The 17,020-nt window shown below is 50.5% G+C and overlaps 1 protein-coding gene across 35 annotated transcripts in view; it reads left to right on the top strand.

Annotated features, from left to right (window-relative positions):
• Positions 1-17,020, top strand: part of LOC129641171 (uncharacterized) — a 148,959-nt gene that overhangs the window by 125,281 nt on the left and 6,658 nt on the right. For 4 of the 35 annotated variants that reach the window (XR_008709219.1, XR_008709218.1, XR_008709216.1 and 1 more), the window contains 4 exons: positions 3,188-3,242; positions 3,492-3,681; positions 12,366-12,420; positions 12,670-12,859. The exons of 21 other annotated variants lie outside the window; for them this stretch is intronic. Coding sequence is in view for 1 of the 14 variants with exons in the window: in XM_055565955.1 (XP_055421930.1) it covers positions 3,188-3,242; positions 3,515-3,681; positions 12,366-12,420; positions 12,693-12,859 (444 nt within the window). In the remaining 13 variants the exon portion in view is untranslated. Of the gene's footprint in view, positions 1-3,119; positions 3,243-3,491; positions 3,682-7,779; positions 7,836-9,220; positions 9,307-12,365; positions 12,421-12,669; positions 12,860-17,020 lie in introns of all 35 variants that reach the window. 10 more of the 35 variants (XR_008709220.1, XR_008709211.1, XR_008709215.1 and 7 more) reach the window with 9 other exon arrangements.

Genomic DNA, 17,020 nt, shown 5'->3' with positions numbered 1-17,020 from the left:
CTCATATCACATTTACATTTTTTACTTTTGTTGTTGTCGTTTCCAGGTACTTTCTTGCTGACAGGCTTGTGAGAGATATGACAATAGAGCAATTTTTACCTCAAAGGAAACCTAGGCACTATGAACATGTTGTGCTTAATGTTGTTGACTCTTAGACATGTCTATAGTGGAGGAGCAAAACCAAAAATACTAGATATTTCATATTGACTAGTTCCCAGTTCACGGGACTCGGACGTTCATTTAGGTCAATGTTTTCTTGTATTTCCAGCAGTTAGATTTGGAAGGGCTGCCTTGTCTTGAGACCATTGAAATCAGAACTCAGAACTTGAGCAATATTATCAAAAACCACAAGGCTCACACTGACACATACCTAAATCCAGAGAGACAGACAAGACATCTTCCAGTTTTCTGCCTGAGATTTAAAATATTTCTTTGAGCCGGTCTCCTGGGGAGTGGGGGATGGGGGTGGCGGTGGGGGTGGCAGCGAGGCAGGCTTGGGTAACAAGCTAATTGTTGGTCATTGCATATGCAAAGAGCCAGCTTTCCCGGTTCCAAGGAAAAAAGTTTCCTTGGTAACCAACTTTGTCTGGTTCTATAGACTCTCATGGCCCTCCTAGGTCAGGTCACCTTGCCTTTCTGTAGTCCTCGTTTGATCCCTAAATCATAGACAGCTTGGATCGTCCCTGTGGGGTGGATGTATTGTCCTCGTGTTTGAACTGGCGGCAGTAGCCAGAGCCTCTCCTGGAACCTGGAGTGGGCGCGGGGCTCACCGGGAGCCCCCGGTGAAGGTGGGCAGCGTGCCGGGACAGGTGTGGGTCGAACCCTGGCGGCGCGGGTAGGGGTTCCGGTCGGGAGGGGGTGGGGGGCGGTCTCAGTTGTGCGCTCGGGGGTCCTCGCTGCGGCTGGGAAGGCACCGGGAGCGCGGCAGGGGCGGGGCGAACCCGGGCGGCGCGGGGCAGGGGTCGGCTCCTGGCGGGGGTGGGGCAGGGCTTCCCAGTTGTGCTCTCGGAGGTGGCCACTGCGGCTGGAAATGCCCCGGGAGCGCACCCTGGGCGGGGTAAACCCGGGCTTCGCGGGTCGAGATTCCGATGGCTGTGGGTGGGGGTTTGGTCCCAGTTGTGCTCCCGGGGGTCTCCACTGCGGCTAGGAAGCCTCAGGGAGAGCGGCAGGGGCGGGGCGGACCCGGGCGGCGCGGGGCGGGGTCCGGTCTCGGCTGGGGTCGGCTCCTGGCGGGGGTGGGGGAGGGCTTCCCAGTTGTGCTCTCGGGGGTCGCCATTGCGGCTGGGCACGCCCATTTCGTGCGCTCCTGGGTGCCCAAGGATCGGCATCCAGTGGGCGCAGCGGAGGGGTGCGGACCACGGGTCAGGGCACTGGGACTGCGTGGAGCAGGGAACCACGTATTCCGCCCTCTGTTGGCACATTCTCGGAGCTCCCCCACCTGGCGGTCGCAGAAAGGCCTCGCCTTTGGGGTCAAGGCCTTTACCGCTCCACCCCTCTGCTGAAAAATCTCCGAGTCTGCGCGGGTTTCCCAAGCAGCCTAGTGTCCGCTGGAAGTCCAAGGGACAGAACCCTGAATCTTGGCTGGCTGGCCCAGCCCTGCTTCTGGCACTTTGTAGGCCAGCGGGCCCTGGAGCACCTGCTGGGATGGGAAAGGGAAGGGTCCACGAATTGCACCCTAGAAACTTAGTAGGGTGCATGGATTTCCAACCCTGGTGGCCGCCCAGGCAGCAAAGAAGGGGGGAGGGTACCTTGCTGCACTTTCATGTCAGAATCTGTGGCTGTCCTGCTGCGTGGGCCTTTTCATGGGGACCCTGTGGAAGAAAAGTTTGGTGTTTTGGAACTGAATAATTAGAACGTGTAAAAAGTTTAAATTATGTGGTGGTGTAATTAAAACAAAACCAAGCTACAAGTGTTTTTCCAATGGAGTTCCTAATATTGAAGGCCTTTTTCCTTCCACTGTGGCATTTATCAAGAAGTGTGCGGGATATTTTTTTTTTTTTTAAGGAAAGTGTTTGAAGTGAGGGAAACAGGAAACCCAGAGGTGCCCCTGTAGTTTGGGGAAGGCCTAAGGAGGTCACTTGGAAATGCTGCTTGCTGTGGGGTGGGGCAGATTGGCTGTGCAGGCTTGTCCTTTGCATGCATGTTCTTGTGTGTGGAAACCCAGCTCGAGCCATCTCCTGATGTGTAAGCATTTCGCAGACAAACCTTGAGCTAAGCAATGCTTTTTTTTTCCTGAGGAAATGTTTGTCTTAAGTGATATAAATATCCTATGTATTTCCGCTAGACTCTGGCTTCAGGTCGGTTCCCCCAAAAGGCTCAGAAGCAACTTGAAAAAAACAGTATGTTTTCCTCCTAGCTTGTTCTCCTTATCTATATTAAGGAAATGATATATTTGCCTTGAATACTGCCTTTCTTCAAGATTCAGGTCTATCAAATTTTGGCCCGGGATGACTCACCTGCTGCCAATGTTATCTCAAGGCATATCGTGGGGGAGGGGCCTGCTGCAATTACCTGAGACAGTGCCTTTCTTTCCTTAGCTGACTGCTAGTGCCTGTAGAATACCTGGCTAGAACCCAGCAGGGTGTACATCCAGCCTCAAGACTAAGTCAGCAGCTTTCTCTATCTCTTTTATACTTTAATAACAATTGATGACACAAAAGCTCTGAGCGATCAAACCATATCGAATATTTATTTCAGATTGAAGATGCATTCCATGTGATTGCCATCTTAAGTCTTTCCATCATTATGGAATATCTGTCCATGTATTCAGGATAGTTTTCAGCCAGGGTGTATAATTTCCAGTGTGCCAGTCTTGTCATCATCGTTAATACATGGCAAAGTGTTGTATTCATGTGGACATTATTGAAAGGGAATTTTTTAAAATTCCTTTTCAGATTATTATCTGCTAATGTATACAGAGAAAACTGTGTAATCATTCGCTTTTATCAGTTTGGACAGCTTGATAGTTTCTTTCATTTCTTTCCTTTCTCATATTTAAGATTTTCCAGGCACATACATGTACTACCTCACCCCTAAACTCAGTCATGTGCTCAAAGACTTCTGTCCTTATTTTTTGCAACATTGAATTCGTTTGGACTATGCTGGGTCTCTGCTGCAAGATGGAAGTCGCTAGGACCTCTGGACTGCAGTCTGCCATCTCTTACTGACCTCTTGTTGACCTCTGCAGAATCCTGCTTGGAGGGAGCTTGTTAGTTCCTTGTTGCTTACCAGGACCTCCTGTGGTAAGTGTTTTCTCTTCTCTGTTGCCTGGTAAGGGTGGATGGTCATTGGCATCCCAAAGCTAGCTAGAAGTCAATTATTTAGGCAGGCTTGTGCATAGATATGGGAGAAGGCAATGGCACCCCACTCCAGTACTCTTGCGTGGAAAATCCCACGGACAGAGGAGCCTGGTAGGCTGCAGTCCATGGGGTCGCCAAGAGTCGGACACCACTGAGCGACTTCACGTTCATTTTCACTTTCATGCATGGGAGGAGGAAATGGCAACCCACTCCAGTGTTCTTGCCTAGAGAAACCCAGGGACTGCGGGACCTGGTGGGCTGCCGTCTACGAGGTCGCACAGAGTCGGACACGACTGAAACGAATTAGCAGCGGCTGCGGCGGCGGCAGCAGCAGCAGTAGCAGAAGCAGTGCATCGATATCAAAAGGGTTGCGAACAGTCAGGTAGGATCACATATGTCACCGTGAAACACTACTTCTCCACTTAGCCAAAGCTAACCAAAGATTTCTGTTCTAGGTCAACCTAGAAGACATCACTTAAGAGGTAAAGAAACTGAAACTCCATTAGCAAAGGCAGTTCCACATCTCAAGAAAACTTCTGCTAGGCACAGAACCCTTTTCTGGGGGTCCACTTTCGCTACAACCTCCTTATCCCATTCTGTACCCATTCCTTTGCTTCTCCCATCCTGAAACTTCCACCTGTAAGACAGAACTACTTCGTTTTCCTTCCTCAAGTGTCAATGCATTCCACATACCTTCTTATAAAAACAAGTCATACATTTCACTTCAGCAACCAAGAACTGACTTTTATATTGGCGTTCGATATAGCGCACTCCCTTCCCCCACCCCCAAGAATAGAACAAAACAAAACAAAACAATTGCTTTCTTACATTTAACATGTCAGGATGGTGCCAGACAAGATTCATGGAGAGTCAAAAATCTCTTTTGTTTCTGTGTAAAAGGGAGGTCCTTTCAGAACTTTCATTACTTTGGAAATGACCTAGCTATGAAATACACTGTCGTCACTTAGTTTAGCCCAAGGATAGAAACTCGGGGAACCAAAACACCTGGAGAAACGTTTTTCAGTTCAGTTCAGTTCAGTTGCTCAGACGTGTCTGACTCTTTGGGACCCGGTGGCCTGCAGGATGCCAGGCTTCCGAGTCCCTCAGCAACTCCAGGGGCTTGCTCAAACTCATGTCCATCGAGTCAGTGAAGCCATCCAAACATCTAATCCTATGTCGTCCCCTTCTCCTCTGCCTTCAATCAAGACTATGAGAGGCAGATATTTTGGAGTATAATTATTGTTAAGGGTTTGTCTAAAAGCTCATATCACATTTACATTTTTTACTTTTGTTGTTGTCGTTTCCAGGTACTTTCTTGCTGACAGGCTTGTGAGAGATATGACAATAGAGCAATTTTTACCTCAAAGGAAACCTAGGCACTATGAACATGTTGTGCTTAATGTTTTTGACTCTTAGACATATCTATAGTGGAGGAGCAAAACCAAAAATACTAGATATTTCATATTGACTAGTTCCCAGTTCACGGGACTCGGACGTTCATTTAGGTCAATGTTTTCTTGTATTTCCAGCAGTTAGATTTGGAAGCGCTGCCTTGTCTTGAGACCATTGAAATCAGAACTCAGAACTTGAGCAATATTATCAAAAACCACAAGGCTCACACTGACACATACCTAAATCCAGAGAGACAGACAAGACATCTTCCAGTTTTCTGCCTGAGATTTAAAATATTTCTTTGAGCCGGTCTCCTGGGGAGTGGGGGATGGGGGTGGCGGTGGGGGTGGCAGCGAGGCAGGCTTGGGTAACAAGCTAATTGTTGGTCATTGCATATGCAAAGAACCAGGTTTCCAGGTTCCAAGGAAAAAAGTTTCCTTGGTAACCAACTTTGTCTGGTTCTATAGACTCTCATGGCCCTCCTAGGTCAGGTCACCTTGCCTTTCTGTAGTCCTCGTTTGATCCCTAAATCATAGACAGCTTGGATCGTCCCTGTGGGGTGGATGTATTGTCCTCGTGTTTGAACTGGCGGCAGTAGCCAGAGCCTCTCCTGGAACCTGGAGTGGGCGCGGGGCTCACCGGGAGCCCCCGGTGAAGGTGGGCAGCGTGCCGGGACAGGTGTGGGTCGAACCCTGGCGGCGCGGGTCGGGGTTCCGGTCGGGAGGGGGTGGGGGGCGGTCTCAGTTGTGCGCTCGGGGGTCCTCACTGCGGCTGGGAAGGCACCGGGAGCGCGGCAGGGGCGGGGCGAACCCGGGCGGCGCGGGGCAGGGGTCGGCTCCTGGCGGGGGTGGGGCAGGGCTTCCCAGTTGTGCTCTCGGAGGTGGCCACTGCGGCTGGAAATGCCCCGGGAGCGCACCCTGGGCGGGGTAAACCCGGGCTTCGCGGGTCGAGATTCCGATGACTGTGGGTGGGGGTTTGGTCCCAGTTGTGCTCCCGGTGGTCGCCACTGCGGCTAGGAAGCCTCAGGGAGAGCGGCAGGGGCGGGGCGGACCCGGGCGGCGCGGGGCGGGGTCCGGTCTCGGCTGGGGTCGGCTCCTGGCGGGGGTGGGGGAGGGCTTCCCAGTTGTGCTCTCGGGGGTCGCCATTGCGGCTGGGCACGCCCATTTCGTGCGCTCCTGGGTGCCCAAGGATCGGCATCCAGTGGGCGCAGCGGAGGGGTGCGGACCACGGGTCAGGGCACTGGGACTGCGTGGAGCAGGGAACCACGTATTCCGCCCTCTGTTGGCACATTCTCGGAGCTCCCCCACCTGGCGGTCGCAGAAAGGCCTCGCCTTTGGGGTCAAGGCCTTTACTGCTCCACCCCTCTGCTGAAAAATCTCCGAGCCTGCGCGGGTTTCCCAAGCAGCCTAGGGTCCGCTGGAAGTCCAAGGGACAGAACCCTGAATCTTGGCTGGCTGGCCCAGCCCTGCTTCTGGCACTTTGTAGGCCAGCGGGCCCTGGAGCACCTGCTGGGAGGGGAAAGGGAAGGGTCCACGAATTGCACCCTAGAAACTTAGTAGGGTGCATGGATTTCAAACCCTGGTGGCCGCCCAGGCAGCAAAGAAGGGGGGAGGGCATCTTGCTGCCCTTTCATGGCCGAATCTGTGGCTGTCCTGCTGTGTGGGCCTTTTCAAGGGGACCTTGTGCAATAAAAGTTTGGTATTTTGGAACTGAATGATTAGAACTTGTAACAAGTTTAAATTATGTGGTGGTGTAATTCAACACAAAACAAAACCAAACCAAGCTCCAAGTGTTTGGCACAGGGAGGTTTAAATATTGAAGGCCTGTTTTCCTTCCACTGTGGCATTCTATCAAGAAGTGTGCGGGATTTTTTTTTTTTTAAAGAAAAGTGTTCGAAGTGAGGGAAACAGGAAACCCAGAGGTGCCCCTGTAGTTTGGGGAAGGCCTTAGGAGGTCACTTGGAAATGCTGCTGGCTGTGGGGGAGGGGGGCAGATGGGCTGTGCAGGCTTGTCCTTTGCATGCATGTTCTTGTGTGTGGAAACCCAACTCGGAGCCATCTCCTGATGTGTAAGCATTTCGCAGACAAACCTTGAGCTAAGCAATGCCTTTGTTCCTAAGGAAATGTTTGTCTTAAGCGATGTACATATCCTATGGATTTCCGCTGGACTCTGGCTTCAGGTCGGTTCCCCCAATAGGCTCAGAAACGACTTGAACAAAACAGTATGTTTTCCCCCTACCTTGTTCTCCTCATCTATGTTAAGGAAATGATATAGTTGCCTGGAATACTGCCTTTCTTCAAGATTCATGTCAATCAGTTTTTGGCCCCGGAGGACTCACCTGCTGCCAATGTGACCTCAAGGCATGTCGTGGGGGAGGGGCCTGGTGCCATTCCCTGAGACAGTGCCTTTCTTTCCTGAGCTGACTGCTAGTGCCTGTAGAATATCTGGCTAGAGCCCAGCAGGGCGTACACCCCGCCTCAAGTCTAAGTCAGCAGCTTTCTCTATCTCTTTCATACTTTAATAACAGTTGATGGCACAAAAGCTCTGAGCGATCAAATCATATCGAATCTTCATTTCAGATTGAAGATGCATTCCATGGGATTGCCATCCTAAGTCTTTCCATCGTTATGGAATATCTGTCCATGTATTCAGGACAGTTTTCAGCCAGGGTGTATAACTTCCAGCGTGCCAGTCTTGTCATCGTCAGTACATCCATGGCAAAGTGTTGTATTCATGTTGACATTATTGAAAGGGAATTTTTTAAATTTCCTTTTCAGATTATTATCTGCTAATATATACAGATAAAACTGTGTAATCATTCGTTTTTATCAGTTTGGACAGCTTGAGAGTTGTCTTTAATTTCTTTCCTTTCTTATGCTTTAAGAGTTTCCGGGCACATACATGTACTGCCTCACCCCTAATCTCAGTCATGTGTGCAAAGAACTTCTGTCCCTTTATTTGTTTATTTATTTGTTGCAACATTGAATTCGTTTGGACTATGCTGGCTTCTCTGCTGCAAGATGGAAGTCGCTAGGACCTCTGGACTGCAGTCTGCCATCTCTTACTGACCTCTTGTTGACCTCTGCAGAATCCTGGTTGGTGGGAGCTTGTTAGTTCCTTGTTCCTTTACCAGGACCTCCTGTGGTAAGTGGTTTCTCTTCTCTGTTGCCTGGTAAGGGTGGATGGTCATTGGCATCCCAAAGCTAGCTAGAAGTCAGTGATTTAGGCAGGCTTGCGCATAGATATGGGAGAAGGCAATGGCACCCCACTCCAGGACTCTTGCGTGGAAAATCCCACGGACAGAGGAGCCTGGTAGGCTGCAGTCCATGGGGTCGCTAAGAGTCGGACACCACTGAGCGACTTCACGTTCACTTTTCACTTTCATGCATGGGAGGAGGAAATGGCCACCCACTCCAGTGTTCTTGCCTAGAGAACCCCAGGAACTGCGGGGCCTGGTGGGCTGCCGTCTACGGGGTCGCACAGAGTCGGACACGACTGAAACGACTTAGCAGCAGCAGCGGCGGCGGCAGCAGCAGCAGAAGCAGTGCATCGATATCAAAAAGGTTGAGAACAGTCAGGTAGGATCACATATGTCACCGTGAAACACTACTTCTCCACGTAGCCAAAGCTAACCAAAGATTTCTGTCCTAGGTCAACCTAGAAGAGATCACTTACGAGGTAAAGAAACTGAAACTCCATTAGCAAAGGCAGTTCAACCTCTCAAGAAAACTCGTGCTAGGCACAGAACTCTTTCCTGGGGGTCCACTTTCCCTACAACCTCCTTATCCCATTCTGTACCCATTCCTTTGCTTCTCCCATCCTGAAACTGCCACATGGAAGACCGAACTACTTCGTTTTCCTTCCTCAAGTGCCATTGCATTCCACATACCTTCGTGTAATAACAAGTCATACATTTCCCTTCAGCAACCAAGAACTGACTTTTATACTGGCATTCGCTATAGCGCGCGCCCCCCTTCCCCCCCACCCCCAAGAACAGTACAGAACAAAACAAAACAATTGCTTTCTTACATTTAACATGTCAGGATGTTGCCAGACACTATTCGTGGAGAGTCAAAAATCTCTTTTTTTTCTGTGTAAAAGGGAGGTCCTTTCAAGTCGTGAATGTTTCAGAACTTTCATTTCTTTGGACATGACCTAGCTATTGAATACACTGTCGTTACTTAGTTTAGCACAAGGATCCGAACTCGGGGACCAAAAACACCTGGAGAAACGTTTGTCAGTTCAGTTCAGTTCAGTTCAGTTGCTCAGTCGTGTCTGACTCTTTGGGACCCCGTGGCCTGCAGGACGCCAGGCTTCCATGTCCGTCACCAACTCCAGGGGCTTGCTCAAACTCATGTCCATCGAGTCAGTGATGCCATCTAACCATCTGATCCTCTGTCGTCCCCTTCTCCTCTGCCTTCAATCAAGACTATGAGAGGCAGATATTTTAGAGTATAGTTATTGTTAAGGGTTTGTCTAAAAGCTCATATCACATTTACATTTTTTACTTTTGTTGTTGTCGTTTCCAGGTACTTTCTTGCTGACGAACGAGCTTGTGACGGGTATAACAATAGAGCAATTTTGACCTCAAAAGAAACCTAGGCACTATGAACAGGTTGTGCTTAATGTTGTTGACTCTTAGACATGTCTAGAGTGGAGGAGCAAAACCAAAAATACTAGATATTTCGTATTGACTAGTTCCCAGCTCACGGGACTCTGACTTCCATTTAGGTCAATGTTTTCTTGTATTCCCAGGAGTTTGATTTGGAAGGGCTGCCTTGTCTTGAGACCATTGAAATCAGAACTCAGAACTTGAGCAATATTATCAAAAACCACAAGGCTCACACTGACACATACCTAAATCCAGAGAGACAGACAAGACATCTTCCAGTTTTCTGCCTGAGATTTAAAATATTTCTTTGAGCCGGTCTCCTGGGGAGTGGGGGATGGGGGTGGCGGTGGGGGTGGCAGCGAGGCAGGCTTGGGTAACAAGCTAATTGTTGGTCATTGCATATGCAAAGAACCAGGTTTCCGGGTTCCAAGGAAAAAAGTTTCCTTGGTAACCAACTTTGTCTGGTTCTATAGACTCTCATGGCCCTCCTAGGTCAGGTCACCTTGCCTTTCTGTAGTCCTCGTTTGATCCCTAAATCATAGACAGCTTGGATCGTCCCTGTGGGGTGGATGTATTGTCCTCGTGTTTGAACTGGCGGCAGTAGCCAGAGCCTCTCCTGGAACCTGGAGTGGGCGCGGGGCTCACCGGGAGCCCCCGGTGAAGGTGGGCAGCGTGCCGGGACAGGTGTGGGTCGAACCCTGGCGGCGCGGGTCGGGGTTCCGGTCGGGAGGGGGTGGGGGGCGGTCTCAGTTGTGCGCTCGGGGGTCCTCGCTGCGGCTGGGAAGGCACCGGGAGCGCGGCAGGGGCGGGGCGAACCCGGGCGGCGCGGGGCAGGGGTCGGCTCCTGGCGGGGGTGGGGCAGGGCTTCCCAGTTGTGCTCTCGGAGGTGGCCACTGCGGCTGGAAATGCCCCGGGAGCGCACCCTGGGCGGGGTAAACCCGGGCTTCGCGGGTCGAGATTCCGATGGCTGTGGGTGGGGGTTTGGTCCCAGTTGTGCTCCCGGGGGTCTCCACTGCGGCTAGGAAGCCTCAGGGAGAGCGGCAGGGGCGGGGCGGACCCGGGCGGCGCGGGGCGGGGTCCGGTCTCGGCTGGGGTCGGCTCCTGGCGGGGGTGGGGGAGGGCTTCCCAGTTGTGCTCTCGGGGGTCGCCATTGCGGCTGGGCACGCCCATTTCGTGCGCTCCTGGGTGCCCAAGGATCGGCATCCAGTGGGCGCAGCGGAGGGGTGCGGACCACGGGTCAGGGCACTGGGACTGCGTGGAGCAGGGAACCACGTATTCCGCCCTCTGTTGGCACATTCTCGGAGCTCCCCCACCTGGCGGTCGCAGAAAGGCCTCGCCTTTGGGGTCAAGGCCTTTACCGCTCCACCCCTCTGCTGAAAAATCTCCGAGTCTGCGCGGGTTTCCCAAGCAGCCTAGTGTCCGCTGGAAGTCCAAGGGACAGAACCCTGAATCTTGGCTGGCTGGCCCAGCCCTGCTTCTGGCACTTTGTAGGCCAGCGGGCCCTGGAGCACCTGCTGGGATGGGAAAGGGAAGGGTCCACGAATTGCACCCTAGAAACTTAGTAGGGTGCATGGATTTCCAACCCTGGTGGCCGCCCAGGCAGCAAAGAAGGGGGGAGGGTACCTTGCTGCCCTTTCATGTCAGAATCTGTGGCTGTCCTGCTGCGTGGGCCTTTTCATGGGGACCCTGTGGAAGAAAAGTTTGGTGTTTTGGAACTGAATAATTAGAACGTGTAAAAAGTTTAAATTATGTGGTGGTGTAATTAAAACAAAACCAAGCTACAAGTGTTTTTCCAATGGAGTTCCTAATATTGAAGGCCTTTTTCCTTCCACTGTGGCATTTATCAAGAAGTGTGCGGGATATTTTTTTTTTTTTTAAGGAAAGTGTTTGAAGTGAGGGAAACAGGAAACCCAGAGGTGCCCCTGTAGTTTGGGGAAGGCCTAAGGAGGTCACTTGGAAATGCTGCTTGCTGTGGGGTGGGGCAGATTGGCTGTGCAGGCTTGTCCTTTGCATGCATGTTCTTGTGTGTGGAAACCCAGCTCGAGCCATCTCCTGATGTGTAAGCATTTCGCAGACAAACCTTGAGCTAAGCAATGCTTTTTTTTTCCTGAGGAAATGTTTGTCTTAAGTGATATAAATATCCTATGTATTTCCGCTAGACTCTGGCTTCAGGTCGGTTCCCCCAAAAGGCTCAGAAGCAACTTGAAAAAAACAGTATGTTTTCCTCCTAGCTTGTTCTCCTTATCTATATTAAGGAAATGATATATTTGCCTTGAATACTGCCTTTCTTCAAGATTCAGGTCTATCAAATTTTGGCCCGGGATGACTCACCTGCTGCCAATGTTATCTCAAGGCATATCGTGGGGGAGGGGCCTGCTGCAATTACCTGAGACAGTGCCTTTCTTTCCTTAGCTGACTGCTAGTGCCTGTAGAATACCTGGCTAGAACCCAGCAGGGTGTACATCCAGCCTCAAGACTAAGTCAGCAGCTTTCTCTATCTCTTTTATACTTTAATAACAATTGATGACACAAAAGCTCTGAGCGATCAAACCATATCGAATATTTATTTCAGATTGAAGATGCATTCCATGTGATTGCCATCTTAAGTCTTTCCATCATTATGGAATATCTGTCCATGTATTCAGGATAGTTTTCAGCCAGGGTGTATAATTTCCAGTGTGCCAGTCTTGTCATCATCGTTAATACATGGCAAAGTGTTGTATTCATGTGGACATTATTGAAAGGGAATTTTTTAAAATTCCTTTTCAGATTATTATCTGCTAATGTATACAGAGAAAACTGTGTAATCATTCGCTTTTATCAGTTTGGACAGCTTGATAGTTTCTTTCATTTCTTTCCTTTCTCATATTTAAGATTTTCCAGGCACATACATGTACTACCTCACCCCTAAACTCAGTCATGTGCTCAAAGACTTCTGTCCTTATTTTTTGCAACATTGAATTCGTTTGGACTATGCTGGGTCTCTGCTGCAAGATGGAAGTCGCTAGGACCTCTGGACTGCAGTCTGCCATCTCTTACTGACCTCTTGTTGACCTCTGCAGAATCCTGCTTGGAGGGAGCTTGTTAGTTCCTTGTTGCTTACCAGGACCTCCTGTGGTAAGTGTTTTCTCTTCTCTGTTGCCTGGTAAGGGTGGATGGTCATTGGCATCCCAAAGCTAGCTAGAAGTCAATTATTTAGGCAGGCTTGTGCATAGATATGGGAGAAGGCAATGGCACCCCACTCCAGTACTCTTGCGTGGAAAATCCCACGGACAGAGGAGCCTGGTAGGCTGCAGTCCATGGGGTCGCCAAGAGTCGGACACCACTGAGCGACTTCACGTTCATTTTCACTTTCATGCATGGGAGGAGGAAATGGCAACCCACTCCAGTGTTCTTGCCTAGAGAAACCCAGGGACTGCGGGACCTGGTGGGCTGCCGTCTACGAGGTCGCACAGAGTCGGACACGACTGAAACGAATTAGCAGCGGCTGCGGCGGCGGCAGCAGCAGCAGTAGCAGAAGCAGTGCATCGATATCAAAAGGGTTGCGAACAGTCAGGTAGGATCACATATGTCACCGTGAAACACTACTTCTCCACTTAGCCAAAGCTAACCAAAGATTTCTGTTCTAGGTCAACCTAGAAGACATCACTTAAGAGGTAAAGAAACTGAAACTCCATTAGCAAAGGCAGTTCCACATCTCAAGAAAACTTCTGCTAGGCACAGAACCCTTTTCTGGGGGTCCACTTTCGCTACAACCTCCTTATCCCATTCTGTACCCATTCCTTTGCTTCTCCCATCCTGAAACTTCCACCTGTAAGACAGAACTACTTCGTTTTCCTTCCTCAAGTGTCAATGCATTCCACATACCTTCTTATAAAAACAAGTCATACATTTCACTTCAGCAACCAAGAACTGACTTTTATATTGGCGTTCGATATAGCGCACTCCCTTCCCCCACCCCCAAGAATAGAACAAAACAAAACAAAACAATTGCTTTCTTACATTTAACATGTCAGGATGGTGCCAGACAAGATTCATGGAGAGTCAAAAATCTCTTTTGTTTCTGTGTAAAAGGGAGGTCCTTTCAGAACTTTCATTACTTTGGAAATGACCTAGCTATGAAATACACTGTCGTCACTTAGTTTAGCCCAAGGATAGAAACTCGGGGAACCAAAACACCTGGAGAAACGTTTTTCAGTTCAGTTCAGTTCAGTTGCTCAGACGTGTCTGACTCTTTGGGACCCGGTGGCCTGCAGGATGCCAGGCTTCCGAGTCCCTCAGCAACTCCAGGGGCTTGCTCAAACTCATGTCCATCGAGTCAGTGAAGCCATCCAAACATCTAATCCTATGTCGTCCCCTTCTCCTCTGCCTTCAATCAAGACTATGAGAGGCAGATATTTTGGAGTATAATTATTGTTAAGGGTTTGTCTAAAAGCTCATATCACATTTACATTTTTTACTTTTGTTGTTGTCGTTTCCAGGTACTTTCTTGCTGACAGGCTTGTGAGAGATATGACAATAGAGCAATTTTTACCTCAAAGGAAACCTAGGCACTATGAACATGTTGTGCTTAATGTTGTTGACTCTTAGACATATCTATAGTGGAGGAGCAAAACCAAAAATACTAGATATTTCATATTGACTAGTTCCCAGTTCACGGGACTCGGACGTTCATTTAGGTCAATGTTTTCTTGTATTTCCAGCAGTTAGATTTGGAAGCGCTGCCTTGTCTTGAGACCATTGAAATCAGAACTCAGAACTTGAGCAATATTATCAAAAACCACAAGGCTCACACTGACACATACCTAAATCCAGAGAGACAGACAAGACATCTTCCAGTTTTCTGCCTGAGATTTAAAATATTTCTTTGAGCCGGTCTCCTGGGGAGTGGGGGATGGGGGTGGCGGTGGGGGTGGCAGCGAGGCAGGCTTGGGTAACAAGCTAATTGTTGGTCATTGCATATGCAAAGAACCAGGTTTCCAGGTTCCAAGGAAAAAAGTTTCCTTGGTAACCAACTTTGTCTGGTTCTATAGACTCTCATGGCCCTCCTAGGTCAGGTCACCTTGCCTTTCTGTAGTCCTCGTTTGATCCCTAAATCATAGACAGCTTGGATCGTCCCTGTGGGGTGGATGTATTGTCCTCGTGTTTGAACTGGCGGCAGTAGCCAGAGCCTCTCCTGGAACCTGGAGTGGGCGCGGGGCTCACCGGGAGCCCCCGGTGAAGGTGGGCAGCGTGCCGGGACAGGTGTGGGTCGAACCCTGGCGGCGCGGGTCGGGGTTCCGGTCGGGAGGGGGTGGGGGGCGGTCTCAGTTGTGCGCTCGGGGGTCCTCACTGCGGCTGGGAAGGCACCGGGAGCGCGGCAGGGGCGGGGCGAACCCGGGCGGCGCGGGGCAGGGGTCGGCTCCTGGCGGGGGTGGGGCAGGGCTTCCCAGTTGTGCTCTCGGAGGTGGCCACTGCGGCTGGAAATGCCCCGGGAGCGCACCCTGGGCGGGGTAAACCCGGGCTTCGCGGGTCGAGATTCCGATGACTGTGGGTGGGGGTTTGGTCCCAGTTGTGCTCCCGGTGGTCGCCACTGCGGCTAGGAAGCCTCAGGGAGAGCGGCAGGGGCGGGGCGGACCCGGGCGGCGCGGGGCGGGGTCCGGTCTCGGCTGGGGTCGGCTCCTGGCGGGGGTGGGGGAGGGCTTCCCAGTTGTGCTCTCGGGGGTCGCCATTGCGGCTGGGCACGCCCATTTCGTGCGCTCCTGGGTCCCCAAGGATCGGCATCCAGTGGGCGCAGCGGAGGGGTGCGGACCACGGGTCAGGGCACTGGGACTGCGTGGAGCAGGGAACCACGTATTCCGCCCTCTGTTGGCACATTCTCGGAGCTCCCCCACCTGGCGGTCGCAGAAAGGCCTCGCCTTTGGGGTCAAGGCCTTTACCGCTCCACCCCTCTGCTGAAAAATCTCCGAGCCTGCGCGGGTTTCCCAAGCAGCCTAGGGTCCGCTGGAAGTCCAAGGGACAGAACCCTGAATCTTGGCTGGCTGGCCCAGCCCTGCTTCTGGCACTTTGTAGGCCAGCGGGCCCTGGAGCACCTGCTGGGAGGGGAAAGGGAAGGGTCCACGAATTGCACCCTAGAAACTTAGTAGGGTGCATGGATTTCCAACCCTGGTGGCCGCCCAGGCAGCAAAGAAGGGGGGAGGGCATCTTGCTGCCCTTTCATGGCCGAATCTGTGGCTGTCCTGCTGTGTGGGCCTTTTCAAGGGGACCTTGTGCAATAAAAGTTTGGTATTTTGGAACTGAATGATTAGAACTTGTAACAAGTTTAAATTATGTGGTGGTGTAATTCAACACAAAACAAAACCAAACCAAGCTCCAAGTGTTTGGCACAGGGAGGTTTAAATATTGAAGGCCTGTTTTCCTTCCACTGTGGCATTCTATCAAGAAGTGTGCGGGATTTTTTTTTTTTTTAAAGAAAAGTGTTCGAAGTGAGGGAAACAGGAAACCCAGAGGTGCCCCTGTAGTTTGGGGAAGGCCTTAGGAGGTCACTTGGAAATGCTGCTGGCTGTGGGGGAGGGGGGCAGATGGGCTGTGCAGGCTTGTCCTTTGCATGCATGTTCTTGTGTGTGGAAACCCAACTCGGAGCCATCTCCTGATGTGTAAGCATTTCGCAGACAAACCTTGAGCTAAGCAATGCCTTTGTTCCTAAGGAAATGTTTGTCTTAAGCGATGTACATATCCTATGGATTTCCGCTGGACTCTGGCTTCAGGTCGGTTCCCCCAATAGGCTCAGAAACGACTTGAACAAAACAGTATGTTTTCCCCCTACCTTGTTCTCCTCATCTATGTTAAGGAAATGATATAGTTGCCTGGAATACTGCCTTTCTTCAAGATTCATGTCAATCAGTTTTTGGCCCCGGAGGACTCACCTGCTGCCAATGTGACCTCAAGGCATGTCGTGGGGGAGGGGCCTGGTGCCATTCCCTGAGACAGTGCCTTTCTTTCCTGAGCTGACTGCTAGTGCCTGTAGAATATCTGGCTAGAGCCCAGCAGGGCGTACACCCCGCCTCAAGTCTAAGTCAGCAGCTTTCTCTATCTCTTTCATACTTTAATAACAGTTGATGGCACAAAAGCTCTGAGCGATCAAATCATATCGAATCTTCATTTCAGATTGAAGATGCATTCCATGGGATTGCCATCCTAAGTCTTTCCATCGTTATGGAATATCTGTCCATGTATTCAGGATAGTTTTCAGCCAGGGTGTATAAGTTCCAGCGTGCCGGTCTTGTCATCGTCATTACATCCATGGCAAAGTGTGGTATTCATGTTGACATTATTGAAAGGGAATTTTTTTAATTTCCTTTTCAGATTATTATCTGCTAATGTATACAGAGAACACTGTGTAATCATTCGTTTTTATCAGTTTGGACAGCTTGATAGTTGTCTTTAATTTCTTTCCTTTCTTATACTTTAGGATTTTCCGGGCACATACATGTACTGCCTCACCCCTAATCTCAGTCATGTGTGCAAAGAACTTCTGTCCTTTTATTTGTTTATTGATTTGTTGCAACATTGAATTCGTTTGGACTATGCTGGGTCTCTGCTGCAAGATGGAAGTCGCTAGGACCTCTGGACTGCAGTCTGCCATCTCTTACTGACCTCTTGTTGACCTCTGTAGAATCCTGGTTGGTGGGAGCTTGTTAGTTCCTTGTTCCCTACCAGGACCTCCTGTGGTAAGATG

This window comes from Bubalus kerabau, unplaced genomic scaffold, assembly GCF_029407905.1.
Source record: "Bubalus kerabau isolate K-KA32 ecotype Philippines breed swamp buffalo unplaced genomic scaffold, PCC_UOA_SB_1v2 scaffold_92, whole genome shotgun sequence".
Lineage (NCBI taxonomy): Eukaryota > Metazoa > Chordata > Mammalia > Artiodactyla > Bovidae > Bubalus > Bubalus kerabau.
The sequence above is the reverse complement of the archived record's forward strand: the minus strand, read 5'-3'. Positions and strand labels throughout refer to the sequence as shown.